Genomic DNA, 22,407 nt, shown 5'->3' with positions numbered 1-22,407 from the left:
AAAGTAATGTCAACATATCTAGTTGGGAAACAACTCATAGGTCCATTAACTGGATAAACAAACCAGTACATCCATAATGTAGAATATTTATCAACAATAAAAAGGAACAAAATATTGTATATACCATTGCAAATATGAATCTCAAAAACAATATAGCAAGCGAAAGAAATAAAAAATTGTATGACTACATTTATAAAAAATGTTTTAAAAAGCTAAAACTATAGAGACAAGTAGCAGATCACTTGTTGTCAAAGGTCTGTAAGGGAATCCACCATAAATGTGTATAAGAAAATACAGCCTTAGCCGGCGCCGTGGCTCAATAGGCTAATCCTCCACCTTGCGGCGCCGGCACACCGGGTTCTAGTCCCGGTCGGGGCGCCGGATTCTGTCCCGGTTGCCCCTCTTCCAGGCCAGCTCTCTGCTATGGCCAGGGAGTGCAGTGGAGGATGGCCCAGGTGCTTGGGCCCTGCATCCCATGGGAGACCAGGAAAAGCACCTGGATCCTGGCTCCTGCCATCGGATCAGCGCGGTGCGCCGGCTGCAGTGGCGGCCATTGGAGGGTGAACCAACGGCAAAGGAAGACCTTTCTCTCTCTGTCTCTCTCTCTCACTGTCCACTCTGCCTGTCAAAAAAAAAAAAAAAAAAAAAAATACAGCCAAATTAAAGCCACATACTAAAATGTGTGATTTTTACTGTATGTAAATAACACCTCAAGAGAAATAGGAACAACAATTTAAAAAAAAACTCTTTTAAAAATTAGTTAAGAAAATGAATATTTGGGGGCAGGCTATTGGCCTAGTGGTAAACCCATTGGTTAGGATGCTGATGTCCCACACCAGAGTTCTTGGGATTACAATTCAGTGCTGATTTCTGGTTCTAGGTGCTGTGCTAATGCAGACCATGGGAGGCAGCAAGTAGTTGGGTTCCTGCCACCCACCTAGGGGACCTGGATGTGTTCACGGATCCCAGCTTTGACCCTGGCTCAGTTCAGGACCTATCTTGGCATCTGGGAAATGAACTAGCAGACTGGAACACTCTCCTCCTCCATATGTATCCCTCTTTCTCTCAAATAAATAAAAAATAAATCAACTGTTAAAAAAAAAACGAATATTGCTATCTAAACTTGATAGTAAGAAGCAGGTGTCTGACCTACCAGTTAAGACACCAACAAACCTTATCAGAGTATCTGGGGTTTGAATCATGGTTCTCCTCCCTACTCCAGGTTCCTACTGATGTGGCAGCCTGAGACACAGCAATTGACAGCTCAAGCTGGGTCCCTGTCATCCAAATGGGAGATCTAAATTGAGCTGTAGGCTATCAGTATCAGCCTGGCCCAGCTCCAGTTCTTGTGGACATCTGAGGAGTGAACCAGCAGATAGGAGCTGTCTGATGCTCTGCTTCTTAAACTTTTTTAAAAAAGGGAGGAGGGGGAAGGATGGTAAAAAATAATTTTTTTGAAACAAAGTTGAATCTGGGGGGCCAGCACTGTGATGTAGCTGGTAAAGCAGCCACCTTCCAGTACCAGTATCCCATATAGGGGGTTAGTTTGATTCCCAGCTGCTCCACTTCTGATCCAGCTCCCTGCTACTGTGTCTGTGAAAACAGCAGAAAAAGACCCAAGTGCTTGGATCTCTGCACCCAAGTAGGAGACGTGGAGGAAGCTCCTGGCTCCTGGCTTCTGTCCCACAAAGCTCTGGCTACTGCAGCCATTTAGGGAGTGAATTGGTAGTTGGAAGAATTCTCTCTGTCTCTCCCTCTCTCTTTCTTTCAAATAAAAAAAAAATCTTTAAAAAATATTTTTAAAAGTTGATGCTCACAAACATAAATATCTTTTAAAAATATTAAGATCTGGGGCTGGTACTGTGGCATAGCGGGCTAAAGCCCTGGCTTAAAGTGCCAGCATCCCATATGGGCACCAGTTCTAGTCCCAGCTGCCCCTCTTCTGATCCAGCTCTCTGCTATGGCCTGGGAAAGCAGTGGAGGATGGCCCAAGTCCTTGGGCCCCTGCACCCACGTGGGAGACCTAGAAGAAGCTCCTGGCTCCTGGTTTCAGATCGGCGCAATTCCGGCCATTGTGGCCATCTGGGGAGTGAACCAGCCGATGACAGACCTCTCTGTCTCTACCTCTCTCTATAACTGTTTCAAATAAATGAAATAAATCTTAAAATATTAAGACCTACACAACAATGTAATGATTTGTGTCACTGAAAATACAAAGTTAAAATGTAAATTGTTATGTATATTTTACCTACAATAAAAAATCAACACCTATTACAACAAACTATATTAACAAACTATAAGGTTTACAATCTTAATTCTAAATTTACATCCTTGCAAAAGGTTAAAAGTACTTCAATTGTACTTTGCTAGAGAAGAGGGTAGCAAAAAGCTCAGTATGAATTATATAATACTGAGCTAGTTATGCAATTTCTTCAACAAATAATGATCACCATACCTCCCCTCACAGAACTGCATTTAATATGATATGCTGGGGCCGGCGCTGTGGCATAGCGGGTAAAGCCACCGCCTGCAGCGCTGGCATCCCATATGGGCGTCAGTTCAAGACCCGGCTGCTCCACTTCCAATCCAGCTCTCTGCTGTGGCCTGGGAAAGCAGTAGAGGATGGCCCCCTACATGGGAGACCTGGAAGAAGCTCCTGGCTCGTGGCTTCGGATCGGTGCAGATCCAGCCGTTGTGGACAACTGGGGAGTAAACCAGCGGATGGAAGATTCTATTTCTCCTTCTCTCTGCCTCTCCTTCTCTCTGTGTAACTCTTTCAAATAAGAGAATGAGAGGCAGAGAAAGGTCTTTCATCCACTGTTTCATTCCCCAGTTGATGGCAACAGCTGGAGCTGTGCAAATCAGAAGCCAGGAGCCAGGAGCTTCCCCCAGGTCTCTCATGCGGGCGCGGGGGCCTAAGGACTTGGGCCATCCTCTACTGCTTTCCCAGGCCATAGCAGAAAGCTGGATCAGAAGTGGAGCAGCCGGGTCCCGTAACCGACACCCACATAAGATGCCAGCAGTGCAGGCAGCGGCCTAACTCGCTACACCACAGTGCCGACCCTCAGCTTCATTTCTGATTCCAGCTTACTGCTAATGTGCACTTTGGGAGGCAGCAATGGATGATTCAAGTGGTTGGGTACCTGCCATACATATAGGAGACCTGGACTGAGGTCCTAGCTCCTGGCTTCATGGGAGATTTCTCTCTCTCAAGTAAATTAAAAAAAAAAAAAAAAAAAAAAAAAAAAAAAAAAAAAAAGGAAGGAAGGAAGGAAGGAAGGAAAAGAAAATTACTTTTAAAAAGAAGTGGAAAATGGAATTTAAAGTTAAGTTTATTTTGGTGCAAAAAAAGTTGAAATCCATACAGTTTTTTTATCATCTGTACCTTTCCACTAAGTTTTTGAAGACCCCTCCTAACCATATAATCATAGAATAGTTTCAAAATTACATGATACCAGGAGTTCTAGTTTACTTTCTAGAGTGTAAGCTAGAATAAATAATTAACAGTAATGACAGCCTCTGGCTTATCTGGTAAATAATAACTATTCAAATAAAATTATAACAAGAAAATGATATTCTAGGGATTTAAGGCACTTTTTTTTTAATGGCCAGAAGAGAAGTATCTGGGCTCCATCTAGTGGATAAAAGAAGAAATCAGCTCAGGATAACAACCAATAATTGTACATGCAATTCAAGGTAAAACAATTACATGAACAAATTTTCTTCCTTATCCACATTTTTGTTTTATAAAAAGGATTTTAAAATATGGTTTTTTTTTTTTTTTAGAAAAATGAATAGTTTATAGTAGTCTTTTTTTTTTTTTTAAGATTTTTTATGTATTCATTTGAGAGGTAGAGTTACAGACAGGGAGAGGGAGAGACAGAGAGAAAGATCTTCCTTCCATTGGTTCACTCCCCAAATGGCTGCAACAGCCAGAGCTGTGCCAATCCAAAGCCAGGAGCCAGGAGCTTCTTCCGGGTCTTCCACGTGGGTGCAGGGGCTCAAGGACTTGGGCCATGTTCTACTGCTTTCTAAGAAAATAGCAGAGAGCTGGATGGGAAGAGGAGCAGCCAGGACTAGAACAGGCGCCCATGAGATGCTGGCACCCCAGGCAGAGGATTAACCTATTGCACCACGGTGCTGGTCCCTAGAGTGCTCTTAATGTAGAGTATTTACTGCTCTTTCTCTTTTCTCTAATGTATGTTAGCTTACAGTAGTTTTAGAGATCTGTAACTATAAAATGAGGCAAAATAAAATACTACACTCAGTTTATTTGGAATAAAAACAAAGAAAATTTATATTAATATAGAAAGACTGAATAAAGAACAAAAAGAAAAATTATGACTAAAAACCAAGAGAGGGAAATTCAAAATTAAAATAAAACTAGGACATTTAAATTAGAATGCCTAGATGAAATCTTTTTACTGGGCATTCTCTAACACAGTATTTAAAAAGATCTTTTTCTACCTGTCCTCTAATACTTACTTATCAGTTATACTTTCTCCATCTCCTCTTCTCTAACACCATAGCCACCGTCCAAGATCATGCTTTCATTAGCTCTCACTTAGCCTACTGCAGCGATTTTTCTTGTTCTCTGCCTCTTCTCTTGGCTCCCAGAAATCTATCATCTACACACTGAGCCAAAGTGATGTGAATAGTAAATCTGATTTGTGACTAACTTCTCTCTTTTCTTAGGCCCTCTAAAATTTGGTTAATGTATACCTCCATTCCCAGGGTGAATGTTCACTTCACTGTCCTCATTCTGAGCTCTGTACATATTTATAAAGGACACATTTCATACTAGACTACAACTGTTTCCTAAACTTGAGACAATGATCTCCTTAACACGTTATAACCATGAATCATTTATTTTTATCTTCACTGCTTAGCAAATGATATTGTATAAATGATTATTAAGCAAACAAATAAATTACTAAAAATACAAAAGGAAAAAACAAAATGTGGAGAAATGTGAGATAGTTTTTACCTGCACAAGCTCATTGAGGACAACAGCATCAAAGCCAGAAAGGTACTGGACATAATACCTCTGCATTACAGGTCCATATTTTCTTACATGTGCTCTAAGTTCTTCCATATAAAATATTAATTCAGCAATGTGCCTTTTTAAGAAATTCAAGAAGAATATTTCAAGTAATAAGTTCATTGTTATCAAAGAGAATATTAAATTATTTTGATATTACTTCCAGATGCTTCTTAGAAATGGAATTGTTTACTGTTTATTTTATTATTTTATTAGTTAAGAAATTTATTTTTATTAGAAAACATTTATTTAATAACGTAAATTTCAAAAGTACAATTTTTGGATTATAGCGGTTCTTCCCCCCATACCTACCCTCCCGCCCACAAACCATCACATCTCCTACTCCCTCTCCCACCCCATTCTTCATCAAGATTCATTTTTAATTATCTTTATATACAAAAGATCAACTCTATACTGAGTGAAGATTTCAACAGTTTGCACCCACACAGACACACAAAGTATAAAGTACTGTTTGAATACTAGTTTTACTGTTAATTCTCATAGTACAACACATTAAGGACAGAGGTCCTAATGGCAAGCAAGCACAGTGACTCCTGTTGTTGATTTAACAACTGGCACTCTTAATTTATGACATCAGTAATCACCCAAGGCTCTTGTCATGAGCTGCCAAGGCTATGGAAACCTCTTGAATTCACAGACTCTGACCTTATTTAGCAAGGCCATAATCAAAGTGGAAGTTCTCTCCTCCCTTTAGAAAAAGGCACCTCCTCTAAAGGCCCGTTCTTTCCACTGAGATTTCACTCACAGAGATCTTTCATTTAGGTCATTTTTTGCCCCAGTGTCTTGGCTTTCCATGCCTGAGATATTCTCATGGGCTCTTTAACCAGATCCGAATGCTTTAAGGGCTGATTCTGAGACCAGAGTGCTGTTTAGGGCATTTGTCATTCTATGAGTCTGCTGTGTATCTGCTTCCCGTGTTGGATAGTTCCCTCCTTTTTAATTCTATCAATTATTGTTAGCAGACACATGTCTTATATGATTTATTTAAGTGATCCCTTTGACACTTAATCCTATCTTTATGAACTTAAACTGATCACTTTAACTAATAAGGTGGCATTGGTACCTGCCAACTTAATGGGATTTGGACTCCAATGGCAAGTTTTTAGCTTTACCCTTAGCGGTAAGTCTGAGGGAGTATGTACCAAACCGAACATCTCCTCCCTCTCTTATTGACACTCATTTTTAACAGGGATCAAGAATTGTTAATATTTAATATTAACTACTTCCATTCAAAAAAATTCATGTCAGAAAAAAAAATCAGAAAGCAAAACAAGAAAAATTATTAAGAATAAACACTCATAGCAGAAAATCCAAATTAAAATAAATTTAAACACTTCACATATATTTTTAAAAATCACAAATGAAGAGGCTTATAAGAAATAAAGATTTTTCTGTATGCTCTACTTCTCTGCTTCACTTATCTAAATACTGCTGAAAGACTGTGGACTAAAATGAAGGAAAGAAATTTCAAATGACACACTGGGTTGAAATTCTACTCTGTAAACATTTCTTAATTAAATATTTAGTAAATAATTTTGAAAAATAAATTCCATAGGAAATATTACTAGGCATATCAAGAAAACAAACAAGAACTATATCACCATCTGATGTACCAGAGAAAAAATACATTAAAAGCCCTAATTTCAAGTTAAAAACAACGTTGTATTACAATTCATATCATCTAATGTTAAGAATATTTGTTATGAAAAATATAAAAGTCCTAAAAAAACAAGTTTTTTAAAAATTACTTTGCTTCAGATCTAAGTCTCCATATTCCATAAATCAGAATATACAGAAAATAAATTTTTTAATGTCATTAACTTACTTATCAATAAAGTCATCTGCACTCTTCTTTGGCATGTTATCTGCATGACGAAGGAGCCAGATAATTTCATCACGGGCAAAAGACAATGCCATAAAAACAAAAAGTGCCTATTATAGAAAAAGAAAAATTATTCTCAAAGATTAAAAACAAAACATATAATAATCTTTAAGTCAAAAGTTATTGGCAGAAAATTATAATACCAAATTCAAAAGAGAAGAGAGACAACAGAATAAAAAAGCACTTGGAGGGAGAGCCTATCCACAAGGGAGGAGTGAGTAAAATGCAGGAGGCTTTAAAGTATCAGAGTCAAATCAGCAAATTCATTCTTGGCTAAACATAAAACCCACTTTTTTATGTGGTCCTTGATGTACATTTTAGTAAAATTCCATAAAAAAGAAATGCTTGCAAAAATTTTAATATAGCACACTTATTGCAGTAAGAATTAAATCAATTACCTTGGGCCCTAGCAAGCCAGGCTGATCCGAGAGAACAGTAGCCAGTTCTTTCAGTGCAGACCTTAAAAACTTGCGTCTTTCTCTGTGCATTGAACCACTAAAGGAAAAGAAACAATCAGTTTATTTGTTTCTACTAAATTACTACTGACAATTAAAGCAGCTGGTTTTAATTAGAAATTTCAGAGCAAATTTCTAATTTTAAGAAGTAGATGCTCCTATAAAAAAAAAATCATCTTTTGTATGTTTTTTGTTAAATTACTTTCTAATTTTATGTTTATCCTTGCCTTTCTTGTGTTGCTCTCCACCTATCAAAATCCTACCCCAGCACAGTGGTACAGTAGGTTAAGCCTCCATTCTGCTGAGTTGGCATCCCATATGGGCACCGGTTAAATCCTAGCTGTTCCTCTTCCAATCCAGCTCTCTGCTATAGCCAAGGAAAAGCAGTGGAAGATGGCCCAAGTGCTTGGGCCCCTGCACCCACATGTGAGACCCAGAAGAAGCTTCTGGCTCCCAGCTTTGGATTGGCCCAGCTCCAACCACTGCAGCTATTTAGAGAGTGAACCAGCGGATGTAAGACCTTTCTCTGTATCTCCCTCTCTCAATCTATAACCCTGACAAATAAAATCTTCAAAAAAAAGAAAAAAAAAATGCTGTGGCGTAGTGGTTAAGGCCACCACCTGCAGTGCCAGCATCCCATATGGGTGTGATTTGAGACCCAACTGCTCCATTTCCGATTCACCTCTCTGTTATGGCCTGGGAAAGCAGCAGAAGATGGCCCAAGTCCTTGGGCCCCTGTACCCCCACGGGAGACCCAGAGGAAGCTCCTGGCTCCTGGCTTAGGATCTGCACAGCTCTGGCCGTTGCAGCCATCTGGAGAGTGAACCAGCAGATGGAAGACCTTTCTCTCTGCCTCTCCTTTTCTCTCTGTGTAACTCTTTCAGATAAATAAATTTATCTTTATAAAAAAAAATCCTAACCCAACTTTGAAGACCAATCCTTCATGAAGCATTTCCCAATACCCAGCTACAAACTTCTAAATAATTTCTGCAATTTTAATATCATATAGAGTTTAGCATTTTACAAACTGAACTACAAAATCCTTTTGAAGATAAGCACTGTTTCAGTATAAACACAATTTGTCACTTCCAGGTAGAAATTAAGAAGTATAACTTAAGAAGTATCTGGTAATCTATAGCCTTGCTTATTAGACATATTCCTGTTAAACATACACAACTAACTAGACTAGACTAGACTATAACTAGGGTTATAGTCAATGAAGATAATGGGATGAGATTTATTTGGCATTCCTGTTCAAAAATAGAAAAAAAAGGGATAATCGAAATTATCATATACCAGATCTTTTAAAATTAAGTACAAATTAAGATCTTATACTGGCCAGCGCCGTGGCTCAATAAGCTAATCCTCCGCCTTGTGGCGCCAGCATACGGGGTTCTAGTCTCGGTCGGGGCACCGGATTCTATCCCGGTTGCCCCTCTTCCAGGCCAGCTCTCTGCTGTGGCCCGGGAGGGCAGTGGAGGATGGCCCAAGTGCTTGGGCCCTGCACCCCATGGGAGACCAGAAAAGCACCTGGCTCCTGGCTTCGGATCAGCGCGATGCGCCGGCCACAGCGTGCCGGCCGTGGTAGCCATTGGAGGGTGAACCAACGGCAAAGGAAGACCTTTCTCTCTGTCTCTGTCTCTCTCTCACTGTCCACTCTGCCTGTCAAAAAAAAAAAAAGAAAAAAAAAAAAAAAGAAAAGAAAAGATAAAGAAAAAAAAAAAAGACCTTATACTAACACGGAAAAAAAAGGTGTTCTAAGTATTCCAACTCATCATATCATGCAAAATATACACTGCTCCAAGAAAAGTTTTAAAATTTAGGTGCATAAAAGTCTAAATATAAAGAGTATATGACAAGAGTAATTTTGTTGTCAAAGATTAGTTTTAGAAGATTTAGATTAAAATGAGTCCTCTCTATATATATTACCTTAAGTTTTCTAAGTTTCAATTTCTCATCTAAAAAACAAGTATGATGGAATGTACTTCAAAAAAATATATACAAATCTTTCATGATATATAGTATTTCAAGAATACATTACTTAAGGGGATGGTGTTTTGGTACAGTGGATTAAGTTGCTGCATGCAATGCTAGCATCCCATATCAGAGCACTGGTATGAGTCTGGGGAAGCAGTAGAAGATGGCCAAAGAACTTGGCCTCCTAGCACTCATGAGGGAGACCCAGATGGAGCTTTAAGCTCCTGGCTTCAGCCCGGACCACCCCAGGCCAACGTGACCATTTGAGGAGTGAAGCAGCAGAGATCACTCTCACTCTCTGCCTTTCAAATAAATAAATAAAAATCATTTTAAAAAATATTACTTTAGGGGCTGGCATTGCAGCGTAGCAGGTAATGCTGCTGTCTGCAACACTGGCATTCCATACGGGCACCTGTTTGTGTCCCAGCTGTCTCATTTCTAATCCAGCTCCCTGCTAAAAGCCTGGGATAAGCAACAAAAGATGGCCAGAGTATCTGGGCCCCTGCAACCCACATGGGAGATATGGAAGAAGTTCCTGGCTCCTGGCTTTTGCAGCCATCTGGCAAGTGAACCAGTGGATGGAAGATCTGTCTTTTTCTATATCTCTCCCTCTCTCTCTGTATCTCTGACTTTTAAATTTAACTGCGATGATAAAACACTATTACTGAGAATAATCGTTGTCATTCCTAAGAAGGAAATAAGAAAACGTTATCTTGGCCAGCGCCGCGGCTCAATAGGCTAATCCTCCGCCTTGCGGCACCGGCACACCGGATTCTAGTCCCAGTCGGGGCGCCGGATTCTGTCCCAGTTGCCCCTCTTCCAGGCCAGCTCTCTGCTGTGGCCCGGGAGGGCAGTGGAGGATGGCCCAAATCCTTGGGCCCTGCACCCCATGGGAGACCAGGAGAAGCACCTGGTTCTTGCCTTAGGATCAGCACGGTGCACCGGCTACAGCGCGCCGGCCGTGGTGGCCATTGGAGAGTGAATCAATGGCAAAGGAAGACCTTTCTCTCTGTCTCTCTCTCTCTCTCACTGTCCACTCTGCCTGTCAAAAAAAAAAAACCATGTTATTTTGTCTACTTTGCTTCCTAGGGTAGCTATGAAGAATCTGTGATGTTTGTTAACAGTGGGAGGAAATGTCTACGAAGTATTATTGCCTAGCAAATGATAACAAGTTGCAGGAATTAGTACTGCTTACTATTTATAATTATTTTACATAAAAACTAAAGGTAGGGACCAGTGTTGTGGTGGAATAGGTAAAGCCACCACCTGCACCACCAGTATCCCATATGGGCACCAGTTTGAATTCCTGCTGCTCTACTTCCAATCCCACTCCTACTAATGTGCCTGGGAAAGCAGCAAAAGATGGCCCAAGTCCTTGGGTCCCTGTATCCATGTGGAAGACCTGAAAGAAATTCCCAGCTCCTAGTTTCGGTCTGCCCCTACCCTGGCCATTATGGCCACTGGAAGATCTCTGTACTTCTGCCTTTCAAGTAAATAAACCTAAAAAAAAAAAAAAAAATCAAGGTAATAGAAATACCACATTTGTAAAAAATCTTTATAAAAGATAGCTGTGACACTATGTATCTATCTACAATAGGATCTATTCCCACAAAGAAATGATAATTACGTGAATTTCAGCAGGTCTAGAAAGGAATCCTAACAAACTCTAAAGTATGTTATTTGTATTACAGAATTGTTTTTGAATAATGTAAGCATATGCACTTCATTCCAGTGGAAAAAATATGCATGAGGAATAATGTAGCACATTAATAATATATACTTTTTTTTTTTTTTTGACAGGAAGAGTTAGACATTGAGAGAGAGAGAGACAGAGAGAAAGGTCTTCCTTTTTCCCATTGGTTTACTCCTCAATGGCCACTGCGGCCTGCGCACCGTGCTGATCCGAAGCCAGGAGCCAGGTGCTTCTCCTGGTCTCCCATGTGGGTGCAGGGCCCAAGTACTTGGGCCATCCTCCACTGCCCTCCCGGGCCAAAGCAGAGAGCTGGACTGGAAGAGGAGCAACCGGGACAGATTCTGATGCCCCGACCGGGACTAGAACCCAGGGTACTGGCGCCAGAAGCGGAGGATTAGCCTATTAAGCCACAGCACCGGCCACATTAACAATATATAAAGATGGCTTAAATTCCCATTACCCATCTATAGCCTAAACTTGAATTCTAAAATTTCTTGTAGCTTTTTATTTACTTCTATGGAAGTGTTTGTCTTCTCTCTACCTTAAAGAAATACTGATGGAACAGATCTAAGCACACTGGAGAAAATAATCTATAAAGCTCTATCATATATGTAATAAGTAACGTGAAACATAAAATTATGTAGAATCCTTTCATGAAGAAAATTGAGAAGTTGTTCAAAGGTCTTAAATACATTAATTTCTAATCTAGGAGATCTATATAATTGCTAATATTAAAAAGCTAAAATCAGGGAAATGTGTGAAATTAGCATACTTTCCAAAGTATACCCTATTTGGAAGAGTGTTAAGAATTTATCAATTTCCCTAAAGAAGTACAAAAAATCAGCACAATCTGCAAAATTGGCACAATTTTAAGATGATCTATATGAAACTTATTTAATGCGTTTTACTAAGATTTCAAAAATACTTAAAATCTGTCTGCAAAGGCTAGTGGATACAGCCCATTGTTTCTCACTGAATGAAAGTTCTCCCTTTTCAAACACTGCATTTTGCATACCATTCATCTATTCTCATTTCAATAAAAGCATATTCAAGAAAGGAATTCTTAATGAAAAGCATAGATAAAGCAGTTTACTTACGCATGTGACACAGCTGCCTCCTTGCATTCTCTTATGTCATTTATACGTTTATTATAGCTATGAAAAAAACCAGAATCATGTTAATCTTAACTTGATCAATAACAGTCAAACTGAATATATCGAATACCAAAATTCAATTCAAAAAAATCTATTATCAACAACAATGGCCAAAAAACTGGCCATCAAACTGGAAATGCCATAAATCCAACCATATCCTACCCTAGCAACTCAGGAGACCAGGACAAGCCTTTCCAGGGAAGAAAAAACAATTGCCCAGGATATTAAATCAACAAAATGAAATTTCCTCACAAGAAGCTTTTTATTTAATTAAATTTCATTACTTTCTTAAGCCCAGAAGTCAATAAAATTATACCTCTGATATAATTAACAGTAATTCCCAAAAATCCAAAGTACTGACAAAAGTATTACTCCTTTTTATTAATGCTATTTCATAAGCACAGAAAAACTCTGAAAGGACATATATATGTTATGAAAAAAACTACCCAGGGATTTCAAATTTTTTGTATAAAAATGAAATTATCTTTTAATTCCATTTTTCCATGAACTTCTTCAAGTACCCTTGTACTAAGACTCAACAGTAGTTAATTCTTTGAATACAAGCAGTCTGGGTGGAAAAAACTCAGGCAGGAAAGCATTTGCCTACTTCAAATTATTTTAAGAGACTTATAAAGGATGATTTTTACTCATCATTTAAAAAAAAAACTATTTTCCAATTTAAAAAATTCAGTTAAAAAAAAGCAATGGACATCAGCAAGTTTGAAGGTACCATTGGAAAAACAAATAATAATAAGTAACTTCATTAATACCAGATTAAAAACTCAAAATTCCTGGAGCAGACATGGTGGCACAACAGCTTAAACCACTCTCTTGAGATGCTGATATTCCACATCACAGTGCCAGTTCAAGTCCCAGATACTCCATGTTTCTAATCCAGCACTCTTTCTAATACACCTGGGAGGCAGCAGAAAATGGCCCAAGTATTTGGGTTCCTTCTACCTGTGTAGGAGACCTGGATGGAGTTCCTACATTCTGGCTAGGGGAGTGAACCAATGGATAAAAGATCTCCTCCCCTAACGCTAGTCACTCTGTCTTTCAAATAAGTAAGTAAACAAATCTTGAAGGAACATATTCAAAATTCCTAAAATGTTAAAGTTATCTTCCTGACAAAATGACTAAAACCATGCATTATCAAAATAAACTTCAACTTCCATATTTAAGTAGTCTAATATTTGTTTTTAAACAAATGTCCACAGTATGCTATTTTTCAAATGATTGGCCTCTATAATAAGCTTTTATATTTATGACTTAATTATCACAATACTCATTCTAAACTGATCACTCACAATTTAATCAAAATTAAGACTACTCAAATTTAAATACTGAGATTCTAAAATGTCAACTTTACCATTAATATAGCAAATCAGGATGGGTGTTGTGAAACAGCAGGTTAAGACTCCACTTGGGATGCCCATGTCCCATTTTGGAGTACCTATTTCAATTCCCAACTACTCCTCACTTTTGATCCAGCTTCCTACTAATATGCCTGGGAGGCAGTGAATGATGGCCTAAGTACTTGGGTTCCTGCTACCCACATGAGACCAGGATGGAGCCCCTAGCTCCTTGGCTTATGACATATGTCAGCTGGTCAGTTGGGAAAGCAACAGAGGGAGCAAAGATGAAAGCTGGTAGTACTAAGCCTGCGCCGCGGCTCACGAGGCTAATCCTCCTAGTGGCGCCGGCACACCAGGTTCTAGTTCTGGTCGGGGCGCTGGATTCTGTCCCGGTTGCCCCTCTTCCAGGCCAGCTCTCTGCTGTAGCCAGGGAGTGCAGTGGAGGATGGCCCAAGTTCTTGGGCCCTGCACCCCATGGGAGACCAGGAGAAGCACCTGGCTCCTGCCATTGGATCAGCACGGTGCGCCAGGCGCCGGGCGCGACGGCCATTGGAGGGTGAACCAACGGCAAAAGGAAGACCTTTCTCTCTGTCTCTCTCTCTCACTGTCCACTCTGCCTGTCAAAAAAAAAATAATAATAAATAAAATAAAATAAAAAATAAAAAAAAAAAAAAAACAGAAAAAAAAGAAAGCTGGCAGTACTGACCAGAAACAGACACAAAAAAATTTTCTAGGGATGAGGAAAATGTTCTACATCTTGATCTATGAGGTGGTCACACAGGAATAGTCATATGCTATACATGTAAGATTTATTTTATTTTTATTTGTAAATTTTACTTCAATAAAGTAGTAGTAAGGAAAGGGCAGATTCCTTTAACCTTTCCAAGCTACAGATAAAGAGGTTTGGGAGGATGCCCAGTAATTTGGATTTTAATCTGCATCCCCAGGGTAATTTTTAGGCACACTAAAATCTGAGATGTATGTTAGACACACATTTTTAAAAGATTTATTTAGTTATTTATTTGAAAGGCAGAATGACAGAAAGAATAAAATAGTCCATTTGACTCCCCAAATTGGTATGACACCCAGGACTAGGCCAACTTGAAGCCAAGAGACTGGGACTCCATGTGGGTCTCTCATTTGGGTGGCAGGGACTCAAGTACTTGAGCCATCATCTGCTGTTTCCTAAGTGCATTATCAGAGTGATGGATTAGAAGCAGAATAGCCAGTAACTTGAACCAACATTCCAATATGGGATGCAGAATCCTAAGCAGCAGCTTAACCGACTGCACCAAAACACCTGTCTACACATACTTATTTTTTTAAAACTGATGTTTTATTTTACCTCAACTTATATAAGGACTATATTGAATTGGATATGAAACGGTATCTGAAATTGGATGTGAAATAAATGTAAACAAATTTCATTTTTGCCTGAAGTTACCAAGCCCAGAATAACTACTCAACATCAAGTACAAAAAGATTCTAATATATTTCAGATGCGTCTCATTTAAAAAAATTAATAATTGCTGCAAACTCTGAGTTCAGCTTGGCTTTTATATACTGGGTAGAGAGGCATTAAAAATTCCAAGGAAATAAATTACCAGGAAAGAATGAAAACAAACTGCATGGGAGTATCTTCTATGAAAAGGAAACAAAATCAGCAGTGGTCTCACTTTTATAATTATTATATCAATCTAATACAGTGTTTCAGATTGCTTCATATACTTGCATGATTTGCAAGAAGACACATTTTCCACCTAAAATACAGGTTTGAAAAGGCAGGAACCCTACATTTTAAATCTGTAAAGTTATTTTAGAAATATGAGTATTTAAAAAAATATGACTACTATTATAACAGGACAATTGTTTAAAACACATTGCTAGGACCAAGCAGGATGGTTTAGGCTAAATCATCCTAAATAATGTGACAACTACTGTATCCCAAAAACATTAGCAAATAATGCATCACCAACCTTCTCCAAAATAGACAGAATAATAAAAAAATGCCATACCCTCGTATGTTCACAAATAAATCTTCTGCAGCTTTGTGAATATGGAAAACTTCATCTCGAAAGAGAGACAGGCAAGAGCTGCTTTGAAGAGCTAGCTTCCAAAGGTTCAGTGCTGTAGCATCAGTATTTAGGATTCCATGGCACAAAATAAAGCCAACTTTAAATAAAAAGGAAAGCAAATACAAATGTAAAAACACATTCCAAAGTTAATGTCTTTTGGTTACAATGTAGTCTTTAAAAAAGAAAAAAATTAACACAATTTCTAAGCTGAGACTTTTAAGTGATAAGTGTCTATAAATCATATACATACAAACTGGTAATAATATTTTCTTTTCCAATTGAAACTTTTTGTATTCTGCAAAATCAGTTCTTTGAACCCATATTAATGGAAGAAAAAAGATCACTTCTGAGTTATAAACAAATCATTTAAATAAGATATTTTCAGGAACATTCAAAAATATTTTAAGTTAAAGATCAGAAATTACTAATTAACATATTATTACAGTTGTTATAATAATTGAAATTTAAAGCAAGCCTGACTTTTTCAAAGTCATCAGAAGAAGTGATAGAGTAATAATTTCATAGTAAGTTATAGTTTGCGATAAGTCTTTTCACATGTACTTGAATTGTCTCTCAGGTTTATCCTTTTGGTAGACCAGAAAAGTGGTATCCTTTCACAACTGAAGTGAAGGTTCAATAACTTACCTAAACCTATACTATCAAAGTAAGAGAGCTAGTCCAATATTCTTTCAACATATTAAGCTGCTCTCTATTATACGAATTCTAAATATCTTACTTTTGGTATCTTGCCTGGAAATTCCTCACAAATTTATAATCCTAAATATGCTTGTTGGTGACCTCCCTAACCCTCTATACTAAGCCACAGGACGACATTTCTCAATGACTCAACACTCAATGCCTACTATACATGTAACGAGGTTCTATGCTGGGCCAGTTATGAAGCAATTCCATTTTTGAGATTTCCCTATGATTTTTTCAAGTTACTTCCATCTTTAAACTCCTGACTCATATTATAGTTGTACTACTACCGACACTTTAACATATAACTTGCCATTTATCTTTTTATTCATAGTTCTCTTCCTTTAAAAGGGGCACTATGGGGCCAATGTTGGGGCATAGTGGGTTAAGCCGCTGCCTGCCATGTCCACATTCCATGTGGGCACCGGTTCCTGTCCTGGTTGCTCTACTTCTGATCCAGCTCCTTGCTAATGGCCTGAGAAATGCAAAGGAAAATGGCCCAAGTGTTTGGGTCCCTGCCACCCATGTGGGAGATGCGGAAGAAGCTCCTGGCTCCTGGCTTCAGATAGGCACAGCTCCAGCCACTGTGGCCATTTGAAGAGTAACTAGCAAATGGAAGACTTCTTTCTCTCTCTCTGCCTCTGCCTCTCTGTAACTCTGTCTTTCAAATAAATAAATCAATCTTTAAAAAAAGGGGGAGGGGGTATACTATATTAGCAATTTTGCTCTTTAGTTATATACTGGGAAACCACATATACAGAGCATATTAAACTTCTTTGACTTTGTTGAAATATGAAAAAAAAAATGGCATTTATCAGGGACCCTAAATGCAAATCAATTATTTGATTTGGCATACATCCAAAAAAAAAAAAAAAAAAAAAAGAACAACCAGAAAACATGGTTAGAAATTTAAAGAACCCTCAAGGGAGCCAGCACTGTGCCACAGCGGATAGTTGCAATAGTTGCCACTTGCAGCTCCAGCATCCCATATTGGCAATGGTTCTCTCAAACTCTTTCAAATAAATAAATAAATCTTAAATTAAAAAAGTCCTCAAGAAAAATTTTGTTTATAAAATATTTTTAGAGGTGAAAATTTGACTTAACAGTGAATATGTCCCCTATGCCACATCAGAGCACCTGGGTTCACGTTCTAGCTTGGCTCCTAATTCCAGCTTCCTGCAATGCACACCTTGGGAGGCAGCAGTAATGCCTCCAGTAGTTGGGTTTCTGCCACCAATGTAGAAGACCTGGATTGAATTCCTGACTTCAACTTGGCCAGCCTTAGCCAAGGCAGGCATCTGGGCATCTGGGAAGTGCACCAGAGGATAAGAGCTGGCTTCCCCACCACTACTACCAGCATCAAATAAGTAAATTTCAAGACAAATAAATGACTTTTAGCTTATATACTTTTTACCCTAATCCCTTGAGTAAAGTGAGATTTCACTTAGTGTCTCAGACCTCTTTGTATGTAGTTGTCCCTTGGTTATCATTAGAGGATTAGCTCCAGAATACACCCTCATACCAAAATCCATAGATGCTCAAGTTCCTTATATAAAAGGATGTATTTATATAAAAAAAACCTGTACATATCCTCATATTTACTTTAAACCATCTCTAGATTACTTGTGATACCTAATCCAATGCAAATAGATGTTATATTGTATTGCTTATGAACTGAGAAGGAAAAATATCTGTACAATACACAGCTTTGAATTTTTCTGAATTTTCTGAACTTTTCTGAATATTTTCCATCCCCAGCTAGTTGAATCCATGGATGTGAAACCTGTGGATATTGAGGACTTAGCACTTAGATTTACAAAATACTTGCAACTAACAATTAAAGATTTCCTTGAAAATTTTATATTATAGTACAGGCTAGGGTGGTTTTTTATTTTAAGATATGAGTGGGATATGAGTTAGTGTATATTAACTTATTTATGATAAACCAAAAAAGGCAAATGAATTTAAAACAGACTGTCCAAGATTAAGGAAATGTTATTAAACGTACATTAACCTCCTTTCCTTAGCAACAAAGGCAAAAATTTTTTTAATTTTAAGAAGAACCATAAAAATGTTGGAAAACAAAATAGAAGATCAAGACTAGACCAGAAAATTGGAGACAGAAAGCGGATAAAACTATTAGTTTAAAAAATTCAGGAATTAATAACCCAAAACTCCAAAAATAGAGATCTTTCCCAAGGGGTCCTCCAAATCCAATCAACAAAGCTAAAGCAGACTCTGAAAATAATATCAGAATAATTAATTTAAATTTACATTACAAATAACTTGGTCCCCAACATTCTAGGTCCTCTCCAATTCTTGGCTTTGGGATATAATCTTTTTTCAATTTTTGACAGGCAGAGTGGACAGTGAGAGAGAGAGAGAGAGACAGAGAGAAAGGTCTTCCTTTTGCCGTTGCTTCACCCTCCAATGGCCGCCACGGCCGGCGCATCGCGCTGATCCAGAGCCAGGAGCCAGGTGCTTCTCCTGGTCTCCCATGCGGGTGCAGGTCCCAAGAATTTGAGCCATCCTCCACTGCACTCCCTGGCCACAGCAGAGAGCTGGCCTGGAAGAGGGGCAACCGGGACAGAATCCGGCGCCCCGACTGGGACTAGAACCCGGTGTGCTGGCGCCGCAAGGCGGAGGATTAGCCTATTGAGCAGTGGCGTCAGCCGGGATATAATCTTGAGCAGTGATTCTCAAACTTTATGTTGCATCAGATTCACCAAGAGGGTTTATTAAATCACAGATTACTCAGACCCACCCACAGAGTTTCTGATTCAGTAGTTTTGGGTACTGATCAAAACTCTGCAATCTCAGAGTATTTAAGCACCAAATAGTATCTAGGAGTCCTAGAACTGCCCAGCGGCATAGCAAGGTGCCTGTAATGCCAGAATCCCATGTGGGTGCTAGTTCAAGTCCCAGCAGCTCCATTTCCACATCCATCTCCCTGTTAATGAGCCTGGGAAAGCAGCAGAAGATGGCTTAAGTCTCTGAGCCCCTGCCACCCACATGAGAGACCCGGAGGAAGCTCCTGGCTTCGGTCTGGCCCAGCCATGGCTGTTGCAGCCATTTGGGGAGTCAATCAGAGGATGGAAGATCTCTCTTGATCTCAGTCTCTCTCCAGTTCCCATCTATGTAAATCTGCCTTTCAAATAAATAAAATCTTAAAGAAAAAGAAATCCCTAGGTTATAGGTTATAGGTTATAGGTTATAGGGACTATATTTTGAACTAATCTAGAACAAAGCTCTAAAGAAAAAAAGACTATCTTCTGAATCCTAGAATGAGAGATGGTGTCAAAAAGAGAAGGGAAGAATATAAGGTAACTTCTAGCTCTACATTAAATTTACTCAAGATTCAAACTTACAGAAGCAATAAAACTCAGAGTAAATAATCTCTCCTTTGTCAGCTGTAGTTACCCTCCATCTGTCTGCCTTCCCCATGCCCATGCTTCTGGGTGGCTAGCTCCCTGATCCAATTCCCTGCTCATTGCACAAAGTCCTACAATCAGCATTCCCATTTAAAGTAAAAACTGTAAGGAAACAGTACTAAATATCTCTAATGGTTACTTAACACCAGTTAACTCTACTAATCAAACTGAGTCTTCAGCCATATACCCATAAACATAAATCAACAACAGAATCACCATACATTTAAGCAAAAGCAATGCTATGAAAGCTATTTTTTAAAATCACTAAGAGATAAAGCGTGGAAACCCAACTATCTTTATACAAGAAAATACAAATATCACAAACCTGATCACTATAAAAAATAATATAATAAAAATGGCTAAAGGCAGATAGTGATTCTAAATTCTTCCTCTTTTACATTCAAAGTAAGAGCTTATAATGAGATTAAGTATAGAAATCAAAAATATTTAGAAATTTATAAACATCTGACAATAATTTCAGAGTAGAAACCTAGTAATAAGATAATTCCTAGATTATACTAAATCCAATTATCAAAACTGTGGGATTTTAGGTCTCTGTTATATTTTTTTCTGAAAATTCCAGTAAATCACTTATATTACTTTATTAAAGTATCAATCCAAAAAACACAAAAGAAAAACTGGTCCTTTACCATAATTTGAGAAACAGGGTAATACAAATCCAACAAGTGTATGTCAATAAATCAAGAAAACACACATTTTAAAACTATTCCCTTCTGGCAGTGAACATGGGAGAAAGTAGAAAAATTTATCTGTCTATCAGTTCTAATTCTGCTTTACACCTGTGTGTTTACTTTCCCCATAGTTCGTGAGCTGCTTAGAAGCATAAATTACTAATTTAATCTCTGTGCGTCTAACAGACTTCTGAATACATGGGACACTTATATGTACTCAATAAATTTAAATAAATTAAAACAAGAAACCTTAACTGAATAAATGTGATTATCAAAAAACATTTAAAACAAAAGTAAATTTAGTTTTGAAATTTATGTTGAAGGTAATATAATGTAGTCAACAAGTCTTAAGAGTTAGCCGGGGTTCTAACTTTTTCTTTGTGACTAATCGTGGCCTTAGGACTTAGACTCCTCATCCACAAAAAAAGACTATCTACATTCTCACAGGTCAAAACAAGGACAAAATGAGGTAATGCACATAAATGACTTAGCACTGTGATAAAGCACCACTGTTGCAAACTATTTTTCTGTAAAACTGAAAACCAAAGGATAATCACAAAACTAGCCCATTTTACTTACAGATAATCCATTTCTCCATTGCATCCAAAGAAAGATATTCACAAGGCATCTTTAAAAAGAGAACACATAATTTATGATTAAAAATTCACATTGAATCACTATCTTCTTTTCCTCTCAAAAATATAACTATTCAAGTCTTGGTTCAAATACCAATCACCACAACAAATCTGAAAAGCTGGATAAAGGGGCCGGTGCTGTGGTGCAGGGTCAAAGCCCGGAACTATAGCACCAACATCCCACATGGGCGCCAGTTCGAGTCCCAGCTGCTCTATTTTCTATCCAGCTCCCTGCTAATGCACTTGGGAAAGCAGCAGAGGATGGCCCTAAGTCCTTGTTCCCCTATACCCACATGGGAGACCCGGCAGAAGCTTCCGGCTCCTGGCTTTGGATCAGCTCAGCTCCAGCCATTGTGGCCATTTGGGAAGTGAACCAGTGGGTGGAAGACCTCTCTCTCTTTCAAATAAATAAAATAAATCTTTACAAAAAGCAGCTAGAGGCCAGCACCATGGCTCACTAGGCTAATCCTCCGCCTGCGGTGCCGGCACCCCAGGATCTAGTCCCGGTCAGGGCGCCAGATTCTGTCCCGGTTGCTCCTCTTCCAGTCCAGCTCTCTGCTGTGACCCAGGAAGGCAGTGAAGGATGGCCCAAATGCTTGGGCCCCGGCACCCACATGGGAGACCAGGAGGAAGCACCTGGCTCCTGGCTTCGGATCAGTGCAGTGCGCCGGCCAAAACGCGCCAGCCATAGTGGCCACTTTGGGGGTGAACCAACGGAAAAAGGAAGACCTTTCTCTCTGTCTCTAACTCTGCCTGTCAAAAAAAAAAAAAAAAAAAAAAAAAGCAGCTAGATAAGTTTTATTATTTAAACCTGCAGTCAATAAAAGACAATGAGATATGCCTGTTTCCCATTTGTACCCCTCCAAACCTCTATTTAAAACACACTACAGCTAAATTGTCTTCAATCTAGTAAATGACAACTTCCCATTTTTTTCAAGACTACATCAGAGTTGACAGGATTTCACAGAATCAAATTTAGTCAAGTTAAAAGAGATTTATGTGCCTCGATGCTCACTCTCTCTCAAATCCATAACTGTGTATATTTTTCATATGTACAAGATCTAAGTTTATACACATTATAAAATTAAAAACAATATAACAATTTTTCCTAGTAGGTAAGATTTAGGGTAACTTTTTCTCTTTATACTTTATACCTCTTCAAATTTTTGTACCAAGATAGAACACAACAAACTTTCAACATTAAAGAATACTCATGCTATTAATTGCATTACAGTAATATCAGTTTTTCTTGAAAATCTACAAAGAAACTAAACAATACACCTAAAAAGCATTTTAC

The 22,407-nt window shown here is 38.5% G+C and overlaps 1 protein-coding gene across 4 annotated transcripts in view; it reads right to left on the bottom strand.

The window, feature by feature from the left end:
- Positions 1 to 22,407, bottom strand: part of NCKAP1 (NCK associated protein 1) — a 116,229-nt gene that overhangs the window by 52,237 nt on the left and 41,585 nt on the right. For all 4 annotated transcript variants that reach the window (XM_002712325.6, XM_051848379.3, XM_008258817.5 and 1 more), the window contains 6 exons: positions 21,055 to 21,103; positions 15,594 to 15,750; positions 12,167 to 12,223; positions 7,343 to 7,439; positions 6,888 to 6,994; positions 4,988 to 5,120 (listed from right to left, as the gene is read on the bottom strand). In XM_002712325.6, coding sequence (XP_002712371.1) covers positions 4,988 to 5,120; positions 6,888 to 6,994; positions 7,343 to 7,439; positions 12,167 to 12,223; positions 15,594 to 15,750; positions 21,055 to 21,103 — 600 coding nt within the window. The remainder of the gene's footprint in view (positions 1 to 4,987; positions 5,121 to 6,887; positions 6,995 to 7,342; positions 7,440 to 12,166; positions 12,224 to 15,593; positions 15,751 to 21,054; positions 21,104 to 22,407) is intronic.

This window comes from Oryctolagus cuniculus, chromosome 3 (assembly GCF_051225735.1).
Source record: "Oryctolagus cuniculus isolate XC-2025 breed Fujian yellow rabbit chromosome 3, ASM5122573v1, whole genome shotgun sequence".
In the NCBI taxonomy this organism is placed as follows: Eukaryota; Metazoa; Chordata; class Mammalia; order Lagomorpha; family Leporidae; genus Oryctolagus; species Oryctolagus cuniculus.
The sequence above is the reverse complement of the archived record's forward strand: the minus strand, read 5'-3'. Positions and strand labels throughout refer to the sequence as shown.